The 19,026-nt window shown below is 35.5% G+C and overlaps 1 protein-coding gene across 1 annotated transcript in view; it reads left to right on the forward strand.

Moving 5' to 3' along the window:
- Window positions 1-18,677, forward strand: part of Mmp20 (matrix metallopeptidase 20) — a 42,021-nt gene extending 23,344 nt beyond the window's left edge. Inside the window, exons 7-10 of the mRNA XM_046467246.2 lie at window positions 2,688-2,824; window positions 3,803-3,959; window positions 17,369-17,472; window positions 18,480-18,677. Coding sequence (XP_046323202.1) covers window positions 2,688-2,824; window positions 3,803-3,959; window positions 17,369-17,472; window positions 18,480-18,580 — 499 coding nt within the window. The 3' untranslated portion in view covers window positions 18,581-18,677. The remainder of the gene's footprint in view (window positions 1-2,687; window positions 2,825-3,802; window positions 3,960-17,368; window positions 17,473-18,479) is intronic.
- The last annotated feature ends 349 nt before the right edge of the window (window positions 18,678-19,026 follow it).

Raw genomic sequence — 19,026 nt, forward strand, 5'->3', positions numbered from 1 at the left:
CATAGTTCCAATATATTACACAGCTATTCTTTTCTGACAGACTTATAGATTTTTTGGTTTATATTTTAAATCCACTTACAGATAAATCGGGATGTTACTTGCTATACTTTTTGGGGTCAATTTTAATACATTTTTTTACTGAGATAAATAGCTCTAAAATTGTAAATCCTCTTAATATGTGTTCTATTGTGTTATTATCTGGCAGATATAATTTTCCCCATTGGTTTATGGGGATTTTTTTATGACTGATTACATGTTCCATTTGAAATTTTTGATAATTTATATAAGTGATGGATAGCATTTATTTTTCTTATGCAAACAATGCATACATTATAATACATCATAACAGTGTTTCATTAGATTTCTTAATTTTGCTACTACTGATATTTTCACTCAAGCAAGTCTGTTACATTGGGCTATCCTGTGATGTAGGGTATTGAGTGGCATCTCTGGCTCTGATGTCCGGGTGGCCTTAATTTGACAACCAAAATTGTCACTAGGCACAAGATCATTTTGTCCCTGGAGCACAAAAATCATTCTTGATTTAGAATGTGCTATTTAAATTTAGTCCTCACAGTATCCTTAATCAAGGTTGATACAGTAAGAAATTGAAGATTCTCTCACCTGTAAACATTTTCAAAAGTATATTTTGGTTTGCCTTCTTCTTTAGTCATTGTGTCACTCATATTGAGTTATTCAGGACATCAAAGTTTAATAACTCCATATAAAAGGTCAGATTTATGATTAGTACAAATATTTAACAATCAATTTCACTGTTATGTATAATTATAATACATTAACAAAAATAAATGAATAAAAAGGTAGGGTTAATTTTGCCTAGAATCCTTCTTGATTTTTAAATGAGAAATGAAAGAAAATTCTTCCCAGCTTTACTATGCCCAGAGAGAAAGCAGTTGGAAATTGGGTACACCTCATCAGAGACATAATTCAGACAGAGCCTGGTTGTGGAAGGGCATGTCTGTTTCTATGCCTCCTCTTAATACTACCTCATGTCCTCAGCCTGACTATTGCAAATCCCTGAAATGCCCACTCTACCTCAGGGGCCTGAACAGGGTCAGCATATCACAACTGTTTTACTGAACTACATTAACTGGAAAACACTTGCTTTTCAGATTCCACACCGGGTTCCTAATTAGGGCAAGAAGTAGTTTCTGAACATTTCTGAAAACCCTAAGTGCTAAGTGAGTAATACAAAGAATAGAGAAGGGAATACAGTTTGTCTTTCTTTCAGAAAAGGCCAGGTCTCATTGGAAAAAAAAAGTAGAGTTATAAACAAAGAAAAAACAAACAAACAAACAACAACAACAACAAAAAAAACAGAGATCACCAGGCATGGTGAAGCATGTCTGGTGCTCATTTTGCAGTTTATAATGTTTTTTCACATACATTATCCCATTTAATCCTCTTAAATATTTCATGATAATTAGCCAGTAAATGATTATTCCCATTTAAGATATTATGAAACCGAATTTTGAGCTAGAACATCTTCTGTAATGATGGTTTTTCTTCTATGTCATAATACCTCTTAGGAAATAAGGAATACCTTTTCCTTAATATTTTGGGTTTTGTTTGTTTGTTTGTTTGTTTGTTTTGAGATTTCCTCATCTGTTTAAATTGCCTCTTCTGGAACACCTTCACTAAACCCCTGGATGTAATCAGGTATCCCTCTTTCATTTTCCCAGAGCATCCTGAACTTAACTGTGTAGTATAGATCACTCTGAATTAGAATTGCCTAATTTTTTTTCAGTCTCTACTACCAGACTATAAGCACTTTGGTCTTGTTCAGTGTTTCATCCTTGATATTTATCACAGCATCTGATAGGTGCTCCAAAAATATCTGTTAGTTGAGTAGGAAAATTCAACATAAGATTTGGGGAGTTTCTAAGCTAACTACATGGAAAGTTAAATGTCAGAATTTTATTACAGTTTCTCTCTGTTCAAAATAATCTTATGCATTGATTATGGGCTTCTAAGAATCCAAGTAAACATGTTTTAGGGGGGGAAAAACAGTTTCCACCTCTAAAATGCAAAATGGACCACATTTACACTGAGAGTTTGGCTCAGTACCTTCATGTGTACCTTGCCAAGATTTTATGAAAATGATATTGGACAAGCAGATGACTAAGTTGCTAAATCTTAAAGTAATATGTAGATATTAGATTTTCTGTTAATTATCCAACCAGCTCAAAGATGTAAACACTTCCAATAGACAGTTACATAGCAATACCAGAACTTATGATTATTTAATGTTTTCATAAGGAATAATTAGGATCTCCCAAACACAAAATCTGATTCATTATACATACTATTACATAGTATTATTATGTTCACTTTCTTCTATTTCTCTTTTTGAAATTTTAATTTTTAAGAAATCAGAACAGGAAAGAGAAATTCATCTCATGCAGTATCTGGAAGTAGAATGCACAGCATTGATGTATAAATCATTGGTGGATTTTCCTTGCTATATCTTGGGTGTCTTGAACATCCCTAAGTAAATGAAAGAGGACCATAAAGATGCTAAGACAACAAAGATGAGAAGAAACTGTTTATAAGGTTACAAAAGGGATTTAGCAATGACCCCTGAAGTGTGGCTAGCAGTAACATCTTAGTTCACAAGCAGTTGAAGATCTAAAACTTGTTCTGATTTCTTCTGGAATGCCCAATAGGATTTTCTGGCGAAGGCAGGTTCACGTGCCAGCAGGGATTCGGCCCAGCACTATCACCAGCTCCTTCCCCCAGCTCATGTCCAACGTGGATGCAGCTTACGAAGTGGCTGAGAGGGGCACTGCTTACTTCTTCAAAGGTATCCTATAGATCCCTCAGAGAAAGAAACAACAGGAGCACAGTACCCACCTATTTGGAATATCTAGTTCTGACAGTAGTAGTTCAGGATCATGGAGCATGTTTTCAGTTGCTCCTTCTCAGGTTGGGAATGAAATTTTACCCTAGGTGATACACATCTGTATTCCCAGATGCTTGGGAGTCTGAGGCAAGAGGATTTTGAATTCAAAGCCAGCCTCAGCAACTGATGGAGACTCTGTTTCAAAATAAAATATGAAAAGGATTAGGGACATGGCTCAGTAGTTAAGCACCCCTGGGTTCAATCCCTGGTACCAAAAAAAGAAAAAGCCACCCTACTTTGTAACAATGACATAAATATCAGTGACCATCTACTGTTTTCAGAACTTAGCTGTTGATTTTGTGAGGAACACATGAGGTACTGTGGTCAGGGATCTAAAACCTGGTCCCTGCCCCATGCTGCTCAGAGTAACATGGCATATTCTACTGAGGTCCTTGAACACATCAACCCTGAAGATGTATTGTGACAATAGCTAGCCAATGAAATTATCCAAGAAGTGATAACTATCAGTTTTTGCTTATATTTTCTTGATACTGACGGATAAGGGTGGAAGACTGGTGCCAATGTAAGTGAGAATTATAGCTTTTGCACATCACTTGACCCTCCTCTCTCATGTGTCTGAAGAGGAAATTAGATTAAAAATGAAAGGTATCTTGAAATACTAAAGATGTTAAACATAAGACACAATTGTATCCATATTATTGTTTCCTTAAAGCATAACTAGAGATTTTTGTCTCCATGGAAACTTCAAATCTTTTACTGAATTGAATAATTAGAGGCTTATATCTCATCTTGAGTTATAGTCATGGCAAATACCTTCAGGCACAAGTTCCACTTAGGGTCCTACATATACATCTTCAGGAGTGACAGGCATCACTAAATGATACAGAATTTTGTGTAAAATTTAATTTCTGTTTTCAGGCCCCCACTACTGGATAACACGAGGATTCCAAATGCAAGGTCCTCCTCGGACTATTTATGACTTTGGGTTTCCAAGGCATGTGCAGAGAATAGATGCTGCTGTCTATCTCAAGAAGCCACAGAAGACCCTTTTCTTTGTGGGAGATGAATATTACAGGTATGGTCTTTCTCTTTTTATTGTCTAGGTATATTCAATAGGAAGGGAGAAAAGTCTTTTGTAAAAAAAAGACTGCAAGGCAAGTTTTCAACAGGCCTACTGACTTTCCTTGACCACTGGTCTTTAAGATGGCCAGTAGATGCTCTTCAATATACAGAATCACCCAAATGATAAATGAAGTATTCATTCAATAATCCCACTGTTTGGTCTCTAGAACATCAAACATCCTGATCTTTCAATGAACTCAGTAACTGGACCCACTGGCCCAAAATTGTGGATTTGGTATCCCCAAGTACCTAACTACCCTCTGGAAATGCCTGAGTGGGAACTGACTCTACTGTTACATGTGCATAAAATGCATTTCAGAATTCTCTGCAGTTTGAGACCAAAAAAAAATGTATGTAGAAATCAATGTGGGGCTCTTTGAAGGAAAACTCAGCTGAAAGGAAAATAATTTAGGCTAAGTCCTTTTATCTAGCCTAAAATAAGAAGATTCATCTTATCCAAAGGGGAATACCATATTATTTTCATGCCTGTCTTGCATGGTATTACTATAAGCAGATCTGAGTAAGGTGTGATCTGCCACCTAACCACTGCACACAGGGTCATGCTTTGCCTCACAAAGTTTCTATCCTTAGTTGACTGCTGTTGAGGAATGATTGCGCCTCTTTGCCAAACTCCTCAAAGGCACATCTCCTCTGCTGCAAACATTCCTCTACTCTCAGTTATCTCTTTGGCACTTTCTGTTTCCTTGAACTTCAAAAGAGACACGAAAACAGATTCCAAGCAGGTGACTATGCTAAACACCATATACCTTTGAAGAGGATCTAGAGGATCTCTTTGGTCTAATATTTTCACTTTTATCATTTCTAATAACCATCTGTGTGGCACAAGATCATATTTATAAAAAATATTTGTCATCTTCTCCCACCTTACTGATATCATCTTCCCCAATTGGGAGCTGAGAAAGTGCTATAACTAGAACACAGATATATTTCATGAGAAGAGAAAAAAAATTTATTTCATAGAAAAGAATCTGAAACAAATATGGACCTTTATGACTCTTCTTAGTCACTGAGAACCTGGAGGCATTGCTCAAAGTATCAGGGGCTGTCCTGAGTTGTCACTTCCAGCCCAGCATTTCAACCACTGAATCAGATACTTTCCTCTCAGACCTCCCTGAAACGTAGCATTGAAACTCATCTACTGAGACACTAATATCTACTGGGCAGAATATGATCTTCCAAAGGTCGTCTTTAAGATAAGGAGGATATGATCATGGTGTGAATGTGTGGGGAGATAGATATTGAGAAACCCCATTCCTGTTGTGGATCTTCAAGGTACTGAGATCAACAGATGCCTGTGAAAGGGAGGGGAGAGGAGGGCATTTATGTGAGTCATTCATCTAATTTCCCAAAGAGTGTTCACAGCCTTATTCTCACTGGAAGTATTGCCCTCTCTCTCATGATTTCTCTTCTCCTCTAATCATTTTGTCTTTGGGCTAATCTACCACCCACCAGGACTCTCAGTAAAGCATGGACTTCCAGTTAGGCTGGATGCAAGCTAAACAGCCAGGGCAAGAGTCTTCCTGAAGACAAAAGTTTAAAATTCTCTGTAAATTGAAGTTGGGGAGGGAGAAGGTCACTGATTTTTATGATGCCTGGTGCTCCCAGAGAAAATAACATTGTACATTTCCAAGTAGGTCTCTGTGAGTATGTTAAGAAAGAGTCTTTAGTACAATCTAGATAAAGAGGATTCATTTAAAAAGTTGGTTTAGGGCTGAGGTTGTGCCTCAGTGGTAGAGCGCTCACCTAGCTTGTGCAAGGCCCTGCGTTTAATTCTCAGCACCACATAAAAATAAATAAATAAAATTAAGGTATTGTGTCCAACTACAACTAAAAAAATAAAACATAAAAAAAATATTAAAAAGCTGGTTTAGGACATTGATTCAAGGAGCTCGACCTGCTGATTAGGAAAGAACCCAGAATTGTCACTTTTAACCCTCCCAGGGCATTAAGTGATACATGCAGTCGCCCAGCACAGAATCTCGTGCATAGTAGGTGCTCAAAAAGAGTAACTCTTGAGTAACAGTAGGAACTAATATGGCTAATTAACAAATAATTATTTTAAAAGCTGTGATAATGAACCAGTAATTGCCTAAACCTCAATATTTCTGAGTGGCAATCCAGTCACAAAGCTGATCAAAGGGAATTTCCTTTTTAAATGCTGAAAACCCTTGATGTTGATTGAAATTACTGTCTTTGGCAAAGCTTAAAAAAATCCCTTCAGCAATGGGAATCTTCTACTTTACATACTACAACCCATGCACAAGCACATCCACTCAGGAATAAGACAGACAAGCTGACCTACAGCTAAGAAGTTTAGAACAAGCTATTACATCAGCCCAATTTGTCCTCCCTCTAAATTCTGCACATTGTGCTTTGCAGGTCCTTACACTGATGACATCTATTGTCACGTGAACCTCAATGTTAGACATTGTGGTCAGCTGCTAGTAACAAAGACACATAAGAGTTTATTTTTAATATATGTAAAAAGTCAGGAGTTCAACAGATTTAGAGTCAGTATGGTGAGTCTGTGGTCACTGGGGACCCAAGCTGCTTCTTATGTTTTGCTCCCCAGTTCTTAGCACGTGGCTTCCATTCCCACATTGCCTCATGAATTGAGGTGTCCAGTGGAGCTTCCGTTAGCACATCCCTGTTCTGGGTAGAAAGAAGGAGAAGGCTGGGAAGGAAGGGCAAAGCATCATATGGCCATACTAAAAAATACAGAAGCCCACAGCTTCAAGAATCCTACATCGACATCCACTGACAGTGTGTTAGGTCTTAATTTTCCTTAATCGCTTCTTAGAGCTGGTCCTCATGCAAGTTCAGTCTGTGACATAAACAAAACAAAAACTAAAATATGCTTATTATGAGGGAGCTACTCCATGAATTCCTAGGATTTCGACCCAGTTTCTGTGAATGAAACTCATGAGAAAATGATTGAAGTTCTTCCTCTAGAGGATCTAGGGCTGGCTTGGAGCAAGGTTGGTTTAGGCTCTAAAGTGACACCTAAGGGTCATGTAGAAGTTGTTCACAAGGGAAAAGCACACAGAAAACCACAGAGTGAAATCTTAAAAGGAAGCTCGACCCTGTTGATGCCTCCACTTACCACATCACCAACCGACATGTTGGCTGAACTTTGCCAGTGAGGCTACTGCCCCCTGATGTGTTTTTATTAAACCCCCTCTTCCTTCTAGCGGGCACCAACGACAGTCAGTTTTTCTTTCTCTACATTACTTTGTCATTTCTAGCTAATTTCTTCCTATAGATGTTCTCCCTCACCTCCCAATAGCAAAGCAGTAGCTCTATCAAGGGGTTCCTAGGGGGGTAGGAATCTGCCATTACCTCCATCATTCTTTCACAGAGAGGTAATGACTTCTAAATTTTATGTAAAGTGATTTTTAAATCTACAGGTCCAGCCCTTTTCAATCTCATGGCCACCCCAAGTCACTCTTTTTATACAGATAGACTAGAGGCATCATTGCTGCAAAGTAAGATACATCTTCCACATACTCTCCTTCTGGATGCCCCAGGAATACTGGAAAGAGATAATTTTATTTAAAGATTTTATATTTAGTCACCACATAGAAATAAATAATAAGTAACAAAAAATAAGAATATGGAGTGCAATTTGAAATCTTGCCTTTTAATGTCTTGATTTTTTAAAAAATCGTTACCGAGTTATCACATTCAACTATATTGATCAGGCATGATTATGTGTCTGGCTCTGTATGGGTCCCCATGACACCCAAGAGAAGGCATAGCATTTGCCTGATTAGTGGGTGAACGGGAATAAGAGAGCCCTGGTGTTAATCTTAACCCTACCTGCAATCATCTGACAATCTGAATCACCTCTCTCTTTTAGCTTCATCATCTCAAAGTGAAATTTAAAATATTACCCACTTACTTTCATGGAGTTATAGGATTAAATGAAACACTGTGAAGTGCCTATCACATACTAAGCATTCAATTCATGTTGGTGCGATTAATGCCCTCAACAGATCATACGGTTGAGAGTAAATACATAGATTAATAATTAACAAATCTAAGAGCCAAAATTGCCCTAACCAAAGACCGCATGAGCATCAGAGGACCGAAACAAAGAGGAAACAACCAACTCTAGCACAGGTGCCAGGAAAGAATTCTTAGGGGAATCAGATGATTGAACTCCACTGAGAGCTGTGTAGGAGTTTCCCAGAGTGGGTGGGGATGCAGGCTTCCAGGCAGAGAGAACGGTTGAAGCAAAAGCACTGAGGCACAAAAGGGCCTGAGAGTGTGGGGAAAACCTCAAGTTCAGTATGACTAGAACTTGGACTAAACAAGAGAGTACCCCAAGGAAAGCAGGGTATAGATTGCAGGGCCAGTGACTTTCAGGATGATCCGTATTTATTCTGTAGAAAAGAGGGACATGTTTAAATATCTTAAATAAGGGACCAATGCAATGATTTGTGTTGTAAAAATTACTCAGGCAGGAACGTGACTGGTTTGGAGGGGGATTTAACTAGTTAGGGGAAACCAGCTAAATTAGTGCAGCCAAATGGTGGCAAAAAGCATATTTGAAGTGCTTAAAGAAAAAAATTCTTAACCTAGAATGCTATAACTAGCAAAGCTCCTTTAAAATGAAAGAAAAATGAAAGCATTCTCTGGTAAACATAAACTCAAGAGAATTTGTTACTTGCAGACTTGCCTTACAAGAAATACTAAAGGTGGTAATTCAGGCTAAAAGTAAGCAAGTGACTTCAGACAATTATTCAAACACACACACATACACACACACACACACACACAAAACCAGCAATTGTAGTTACGTAGTCCCGACACAGTACAAAGGCACAGTTCCTCTTTCTTCTCTTAACTAATTTAAGTATTGTATAAAACATTGTGTGTATAAGGTGTCATTGGCACTATTACGTAGAAATAGGTATGCCAACAGTACAAAGAGAATGGGTAGGAGCAAAGCTGTATTAGGGGAAGGAAATGACACCACATAGTAACTCAGATTCACAGAACAAAAGAAGAGAACCAGAAACAGTGAGCAAGAAGGATGATATTTAAAAAGTCACAAATATATACTTGTTATTTTTTCTTCTCCTAACTTCTTTAGAAGACACTAAATTTTATAAAATTATAATTATAAAATTATTTGGGGACTTGTAATATAGAGATGTCATATATAAAACAACAAAACTCCAAAGGGAAGGGAATGAAATAGAACTATTTAAGGCTGATATTTGTGTATCTCATTGGAATCAAGTTAGTACATATCTGAAGCAGATTTTTATAAGCTAATCTGTATATGGTAAGTCCTATAGCAACCACTAAGGAAATAGCTGAAGAAAATATAATTTAAAAAGTTATTTTAAAAAAACCAAAATGTTACATTAGAAAATCTTCATCAATACAAAAGAAAGCAGTAAGGAGAAACAGAGAAAACGAAAGATGTGATAGGCAGAAAACAAAAAGTAAAATAACAGGTGTAAATCCAACCTTATCAATAATATAAATTAAATACAAATGGATTTAAACAATCTTAATCAAACAGCAGAGATTATCAAACTGAATTTTAAAAAAAGAAGAAGGGCTAGGGGTATAGCTCAGTGGTAGAACACTTGCTTAGCATGTATGACACCCTGGGTTTGATCCCCAACATCAAAAAAAAATTAAAAAAGAAGATGAAGCAAAGAAGATCCAACTATATCTATAGAAGACACATTTTATGTTCAAAGATACAAGCAAATTAAAAGTAAAAGAATGAAAAAAATATATCATCTAAATCACAGGTATAAGGAAGCTTTAAGTGGCTATACTGATATGGAGCAAAACAGACTTTAAAAAAAATGTTACTAGGGATAGAGAGGAACATTTTGTAATGATAAAAGGGTCAATCCACCATGAAAACAACAACTCTAAACATATGTGAATCTAACAACAGAGCCCCAAAATGTATGAAACAAAAACTGACAGAAACAAAAAAGGAATTAGCAATAGATCCATGACTCTTGGAGATTCCAATACCCCACTTTCAGTAAAGGATGAAACAAATAAATCAACAAGGAAAAGAACCTGAATAGCACTTCAAACCACCAAACCTATAGCATCTATAGAAAGCTCCAACCAATAACAGAATACAGGTTCATCTCAAGCACACATGAAACTTTCTCCAGGATAGAGAACGTCTAGGCCACAATACAAGTCTCAATAAACTTAAAACAATTGAGGTCATGCAAGTTATCTTCTCTAATCATGATGGAATAAAACTAGAAATCAATACAGAAGGAAAACTGGAAAATTTGCAAATATGTATGTTTTAAACAACACACTAGTTAGTAAGTAACCAATAAGTCAAAGAAGAAATCACAAAAGATTAAAAAATACTTAGAAATACATGAAAATTAATACTCAGCATACTGTACTGGAACTTATTGGATATAGCAAAGGCAGTTCTCAGCTATACATGCATATATTAAGAAAGAGGAGAGATCTCAAGTCAAAAATCTAAATTTCTACTTCAAGACATTGCAAAACCAAGAACAAATTAACCTAAGACAAGCAGAAAGAGGGAAATAATAAAGATTACAGTTAAACAAATAAAATAGAAAACAAATCAACAATTTGATAATATCAACAAAATCAAAGGTTGTGGCTTAGAAAATATCGACAAAATTGACAAATGTTTTAGTAAATTGAATGAAAAAGAGAAGACTCAAATTACTAAAATCAGAAATGAAAGAGAAGACATTACTGATGACCTTATAGAAAAAAAATATAAAGGAATACAATGAACAACTACATACCAATAAATTAAATAAGGCAGAAAAATTTTTTAAAAGACACAAACTAGTCAAACCAGTTCAAGAATAAATAATGATCTGATTAGATCAGTAATGAGAAAGAAACTGAATTGGTAATCAAATATTATCCACAAAGAAAAGCTCAAGTCTAGATTGCTTCATTGGTGATTTCTACCAACATATTTCAAGAAGAATTAATGCCATTTTTTTCACAAATTTCTCCAAAATATAGAAAAAAAAATTTACCTAACCCATCGTATGAGGTTTACATTACCTTAATACCAAAATCAGACTGACATCAAAGGAAAAGAAAACTTCAAACCAATTTGTATTGGGAATGTGGGTGCAAAAATGCTCCAAAAATACTAGCAAGCAAAATCCTGTAACTTATAAAAAGAATTATGCACAAAGACCAAATGGGATTTGGGCCAAAATTGTAATATTATTTTAATATTCAAAAATCAAATAATGTAATCTATCATATCAATAGAGTAAAAAAATAAAACCACATGATCATCTCAATAGGTGAAAAAAAAGAATTTGACAAAATATATCACCATTTTGTAATTAAAAAAAAAACACACCCACTAAACTTAGAATAGAATGAAACTTTCTCAACCTGATAAAGAGCATCTATGAAAAACCCATGACTGGGGTACTCATTGGTAAATGGCTGGTTGCCTTCCCCATTAAGATTAGGAGCAAAACAAAAATTTCCATTCTTAGCACTCCATTCAATGTTTACTGGAGGTTCTGATTGTGACAAACAAAATTCTGCAACAAAAAATCCTGTTAACAATAAGTGAAATAAAAGTCATCCAGAGGGAAATGAAAGTAAAATTATTTCTGTTTTCATTTGACATAATCTTTTGTATAAAAATCATAAGAAATATTCTTTAAAAAATCTTTTGAAGTGATAAATAAACTCGGCAAGCAAAGATCAAATTATATTTCTACACACCTCAATGAACAATATGGAAATAAATTAAGAAAACAAGTTAATTTAAAATAGCATCAAAACGACTAAAATACTTAAATTTAACAAAAGAAATGGAAAACTTATAGACTGAAAACTACAAAATATTGTTGAAAAAAATTAAACAAAATCTAAATTAAAAGATATTTCATGTTCATTCATGAGAAGCTTTAATGTTTTTAACACAGCTTTTCTCCTTAAATTGGTTTAAAGATTCAATACAATCCCTATCAGAATTAAAATGCATGTTAAAATATAGGACCTAGAATCACCAAAATATCTTGAAAAAGAAAAACACATTTGAAGAAATTAAACTTCCTGATTTTAAAACTTAGTACAAAAAAATAGTAATCAAAAAAGTATGCTATCAGAATAAGGATAGGTGTATATATCAATGGATCAAAAATTTATAGTCCAAATAAACCCAAACATCTATGGCAAATTAATTTTTAACAAGGTGCTAAGACCACTCAATGTAGAAAGAATAGTCTCTTCAACACGTTGTACCTGGATAAGTGGATAGCCACATACAAACCAGGAATTGAACCCCTACCTCACACCATATGCAAAAATTAACTCAAAATTTATGAAACACCTTAAATGTAAGTGCTAAAATTATAAAAGTCTTAAAGGAAAATATAGAGGTAAATCTCAATGAACTTGGGTTGAGCAATTTGATGCTTAGATATGAAAAATAGATGAATGGGCTTCATCAAAGTTAAAAATGTTTCTGCTTCAAAGAACACTATCAAGAAAGTAAGACAGTCTAGAATGTAGGAGAAAATATTTGTAAGTCATATATCTGACAAAGAACTTGTGTCTAGATTATATAAAAAAACTTGTAACCCAATTAATAAAAAAATGACAAATAATCCAGTTAAAATATGGGCAAAGAACCTAAATTTTTCCAAAGGACATATAAAAACGACCAATAAACACATGAATAGATGCTCAATACCAATAGTCATCAGGTAAATGCAAGTCAAACCCACCATGAGATACTATTTCATACCTACTAAGATGCTATAATCAAAATTTCAAATAAATATGATTGAGAATATGGACAAACCAGAAATCAGAACCCTCATACAACTGCTGATGGGACTGTAAATTAGTGCAGCCACTTGAAAAATTATTTTCTGTTTCTGAAAAAATTACAATTACCGTTTGATCCAGAATTTCACTCATAGGCATATATATAAATTCATACAATAGAATATTATGTGGCCATAAAAATGAGTGAAGTACTGGCACATGCTATAATAGTCATGAATCTTGAAAGATTATGCTAAATGAAAGAAGTTAGTCACCAAAAAACCCACATATGATTCCAGTTATATAAAATGTCCAGAATAGGCAAGTCTAAAGAGACAGAAAGTAGACTAGTGATTGTCTAGGGCTGGGTAGGCTGAGTGGGCGTGGAGAGTGGTGGGGAAAGTAAGGATTGATGACTGAAAGCATGATTTTTCTTTTGGGGGCAGTGACAATATTCTAAAGTGGATTGTGTTGATGAAACACAGTTCTGTGAATATATTTTAAAAAACTATTGAATTATTGCCATGTGCGGTGGCACATGCCCACGATCCTAGTGACTTGGGAATCTCAATCAGGAGGATTACAAATTGAAGCCAGCCTGGGAAGTTTAGCAAGACCCTGTCTCAAAATTTAAAAATATGAAAGGGCTGGGATTGTAGCTCAGTGAGGAGGCCCCTGGTTCAATCCCAGTACACCACCACCACCACCCCCCCAAAAAAAAAATAAAACCTATTGGATTGTTAGAAAGAAAGCATGAACTATTGCAAGAACCATCCCAGGAGGATGAGTTTGGGGATAAGGAATAAACCTGACTTCTTTTCAAGCAACAAGAAACTTAGGTGTTTGTAACCGACTAGTTGGGAATTATGTCCTTGATAAATGGTTTTTGATTTTGACATTTACCTAAGTAGCAAATTTGAGAAGTGCAGCAGAATCAGGAAAATAAAGAGGAGCTCCATTTCGTACATGCTGGTGAGATCCCAGAATGGAAATATCCAGGCGAGAGTTGGGCTTATAGGTCTTCAGCTCAAGGGGACTCAGGCTAGAGAGATCATTTTAGAATTCACTGTATAATCAGGTGGTTAACTGAGACCATATGAGAGTATAAGGCTGCCCAGAAAGAAGGGGTCAAAAGGACAGCATGTGATGTGTACTATTGAAAACATGGAAAACATAAAAGAGAAGGAATTATCAAATTGTCAACATTTGCTACATATTTTGACAGCCATTTGTATTGTTTTCTTCCATTTTTTTCCCCAGGGGTTTTTCCTCATTTTTATTTTTATTTTTATTTTTTATTTTGTGTGTGTGTGTGCATGTGTGTGTGTGCACGTGCTGGAGACTGAACCCAGGACCTTGTGCATGCAAGGCAAGCATTCTACCAACGAAGCTATAGCCTCAGCCCCTTTTCCTCATTTTAAAATATTGAAGTATATAGCTTTATAACCTGACTTTTTTACCTTAATATTATGCATAGATATTTTTCTGTATTGTTACAAATGCTTCAGTCCAGAAACTTCTCACTGTCATTTTCCTTATGGGGTCCTGTTTTCTGGCTTTCATCTGGGATGGCACAGGTAGCTTCTCACTTTCCTGCCTTCTTTTCAGTCATGATCACTCTCACCATGACTCTTCCCTAGTATACACCACAAAGGCCCCTTCCTCCATGAAAGCCATGTGTTTCTTGGCTAGAAGTTAATGAATAACTTCAAAGGGAAATTTGAGATTTCTGTATCATTGACTCACACAGGAAAGTTCACCTTAATGAAACTTCCTGAAAATATCTCAGATACCTTGTCCCTAAATCCCCTTTTACCATTTGTTCTGATATTCTCCTTAAGCATCCTATACCTGACTGAATTCTACATGTAGTCCTTCAAAGGAGGCAGGTGGAAGCAGGTAGGTCATTGACATATGATAGAAATCTTCACAATCAAACCATCAGAAATGCCTAACAAATCTAAGTTCTGCACGTACAAAACAGCAAGCACTAGACCAAAATTGTCCCTAAGTCTTTAGACTTGTACAAATGTGCAGAGTAGGATAAAAAAACTACATCATATACATGTGGCACTATTATATCACTGGAAAAAGGTTAACTAGTTTAAATCAGCAATGATTTGTTTAACATTGATACCCTTTAATCAAAATTAAACAAATGTTTATAAAGGAAATAAACATAGTTGCAAATTGTGAGTTTTAGTTTGATATTTAGATCTCACATAAAGAGCTCAATGAAAAAATGTATGCAATTATTTTGGCAGATCCCTAGCACATAAAAGATTCTGAATAAAAAATATTTCTTCAATATTTCAATTCAGCCAATATGAATTGATGATTTCCTGTGTGTGTCAGGAATCATGCTAGGTGTTTTCTCATATTCTCTTATAATCTCCCACTCTCCCATCTGCCTTTGAACAATCTTGAAAAGTACAGACTGTTAGCTCTGTTTATAGTAAAAAACTTTGTGTCTAAGAGAAGTTGCATAATTAGCTCAAGATCACACAGCTTAAAAGGCTATCTGAAGCTGTATTTCATGTCTTTTGAATCCATAATATAAAGAGCCTTCACATACATTCATTCTTTAGTTCTCTTCCCCACTTAATGCCAAAATGTCCATGATTCTTACCTATTATTTAATTTTTTTCTTTATGCATTACAAATTATTTATGCATTATAATTATATATAATTGTTGGATTCATTAGGCCATATTCATAACATAATTTGATTAACCTCATTCCCCATAATTTTTCTTCTATCTCCTGGAGAAAAAAATCTCAACACAACAGTGCATGTGCTTTCAGGAAAGGTTATGTTTTCTGGACCACCTCTAACCTCTTCTACTCACCTTTTTTCCACCTCTTCTCAACCTTGCCTACAACTGTATATAATGCTATCTGATAAAGTGTGTTTAGAGATTAAGAGAAAGAAAGAAAAAATAGGAAAAACAAAAGAAAGGAAGATTAAAGATTAAATGTATTAATGACTTAAGATTCCAGGTCAAATCACAAAGTCCACTCAGTCTTTTACTAACAAGTCAGAATTAATGGTTGTCGGAGTCAAAATAAATCACAAAGTCTATGGCTGAGGTCTGTCCTGGATGCCACATGAGCCAGGCACGTGGTGTGTGTGCACACACATGTTCACATTGTCTCTTATCCTCATGGCTAACTGTTTTCCAGATGAGGAAACCAGGGCTCAGAGCACAGGGTACATTATCCTAATCACAGAACCAGCAGATGAGAGTCAAACTCAAACCCAAAGCCATCTAACAGAATTCTCTACAAACAAAGGGTTAGAGCATCACAAAGTTTACACTAGTTCACAGAAAAAAAAGCACAATATTATACACAATATTAATAAATATATGGAGGTGTACTCTGTGAACATAAAGACAGATTATTAGCAAGAATTGTCTCATACTGTCCCTTCTACCTTTTTGGTGACTTAGTTTCTTTTCTTTGTAAAATGATAATGAAGACAGGTAGTAATGGCTTTTTTTTTTTTTGATGACTTGATAGTATTTTTCTTAGTTGGTAAATGAAAAGATAGCAACCTTGTATTAGTTACATAGGCCCCTGAGTTTGAAGTGTTTATACAAAAGGTTTAAATGAAATATTAACATTCTACAGTCAATGTGTTGGAAGAATTAGCTTCCGTACCTCATCCCAACATTCCAAAAAGCTGCTTAATCCCTAGTCAATTTCAGCTAAATATTTCTTTCCTAAAGTTTGACTCCTGCTCAGTATCATGAAAGATCTGTCCGTTGGCCTATGCATCCAGAGCCACATGAAAGGCACATTTCAGGAGATGGTGGGCATAATCTGCTGCCACAAAAAAAAAAAAAAAAAAAAAAAAAAAACTACCCAGTAGCCCAGGAAAAATTGTTTGACCTTTTGGTGGAAAAAGATTGAGATGTACACCTGGGAATGTCCCCATTTGGAGTTCTGGGCTAAATAGGAAGGGACTTTCTCACATGTTAAATAAAGTCTCACTAAAGAGGTGAGAGTCATCTCTTCCTAATGCTGAACTCATATAGTCACACTGACTCATATGGGTCACAGTGTTTTTTTTTTATATGGTATAATTTAGATCACAAAGAGATATAGTAACCAGTTTTCACAATTATCATTCAATGGTGGTTACTTATCCAGAGAAGGAAACCTAATCTACTGTTTGGTAAAGTGCATAATTTTTCCAGCAAACAAAAGCAATGGAATTCAATTAAATTGATTTAAAAGGCAGAGGCTCAGTTATTACAGATTTTCTTGCTTCTTATTTGATGAATGTTCACACAATCATTTATTCATTCAATATACATTATTTGTTGAATCCTTTCTCCAGGAGTATATAGTGCTAACTCCATGAATTAAAGCCCCAATAAAAGGCTTTCAATTGTTTAGTGAACCAAGAAATTCACAGAGAGAGCAAGCAGGTATGTGTGTCATCTAAAACAAGTCATAACTCAGCCCTGGCTAAACATGCCATCATCCACAACCAAGAAAAATCTCTAATTACTAATATTTTTTAAATACTCCTTTCAGCTATGATGAACGAAAAAGGAAAATGGATAAAGACTACCCAAAAAATACTGAAGAAGAATTTTCAGGAGTTAGTGGCCAAATAGATGCTGCTGTGGAATTAAATGGTAAATATTTTCACTGAAAATTTTTCTTTGTAGAAATCATAACAAGAAATCTGGGCTTTGCTTGAATGGAACAGAAAATGGGTTTCCAAATAGGAGTCATTTGTTATTTTTTGGTCTTGGGTACTTCTCTATGTTTAGATCACCAGATTATCCACTAGAAAGAGGAATTGGAAAAGACCATTGCAGTTCTGTCTTTACTAATGAAAAGTTTAGAAGTACAGATAGCTTCAGTTGATGTGTCAGCTAGATCATAAAGTCTGCCCAGGTCCAGATTACCTTTTTCATCTTTAAAATACATAGTCTCAGTCTTCCCAGTGCCTTCCCCCCTTCCATTAGCCAACTCCTGAAATTTAATACATAGCTAGGAAAGTTTAATGAACTGAGTTGATTAAATTTAGTCGACACATTCCTCTTGAATGTGAGAACAGAACTGGACATTATTCAGAAATGCAAAAATAGTTCCAGACATGGCCTCTGCTCTCACAGAATTATTAGCATCATCAGGAAACATCTATTCACCCAAAACAGATGAAATTACTGGAAAATAAGATAGTCTATTATTCAGTATTAACTTACCTAGTAGACCTCATAAAATTGAAAGAGGTGATCTGAGGAAAAAAATATTAGAATCGGCAGCAGTAATTGGAGATTTCATGGTAGTTTTGAAGATTGGGTAGAGATTTGACTAGGGAGAGGAACGGAGAGAGGGCTTCTTTGAAGAGAATAGCCTGAACAAAAGCACAAAGCATAACTGAGGATGGTTTGTTGGAGGACCCCAAAGATGATACTTTACTGTTCCAGGAAGCAAGAGTAAGATATAAGATGGCTAAGAAGTTAGAAGTGTCAGGTCCTAGGGCATGGGAGCCATGCACAAGACAAGCCACCTGATAGATTCCCACCCAATTCTCCATTGGCGGCCCCTCAAGAAAGTTGTAATTACAAATCCTCCCATTTTTATATCTTTATGTCATTGTCAGTAACCACAATTTCAACTTTATCTCTTTTAGGCCACATTTACTTCTTTTCAGGACCCAAAACATACAAGTATGATACAGAGAAGGAAGATGTGGTTAGTGTGGTGAAATCCAGCTCCTGGATTGGTTGCTAAACAGAAAGATCTAGTCTTTCCCAAGGAGTGAAAATGACTGCAAGCAGCTGGTAACTGATTCCTAAGGACTAAAGCAGAATGTAGGATAAAATCTTCCCAGGGCCTTCAATTCTAAGGGCAATTTAGAGTTCATTGAAAATAATGCTTCTGATTTTTTTTTTTTGTAGTTGTGTATTCAGAATTTATTCCAAATGAGAAATTGGGCCAACTTTACACAAAATCAGAATCAACACAAGACACTCTTCAATTAGACACTCATTATTTGTCTTTTTTTTTTTATCAAATGTACTGAAGAAAAATAATCAGTTTGGTTTTTATTTCTAGGAAGAAGTCTACTTGTGCATTCTCTGATATATAACTCTTTGAATAGGAAACGTCATACCATATGAATTATAGTCATTCTTTATAAACAGTGGTTTTTGCAGCCATAATTTGGCCCTCGTTTA

Source organism: Marmota monax, unplaced genomic scaffold (genome assembly GCF_021218885.2).
Source record: "Marmota monax isolate L192 unplaced genomic scaffold, Marmota_monax_Labrador192_F-V1.1 WCK01_AAM20220418_F8-fsc00045, whole genome shotgun sequence".
Taxonomy (NCBI): domain Eukaryota; kingdom Metazoa; phylum Chordata; class Mammalia; order Rodentia; family Sciuridae; genus Marmota; species Marmota monax.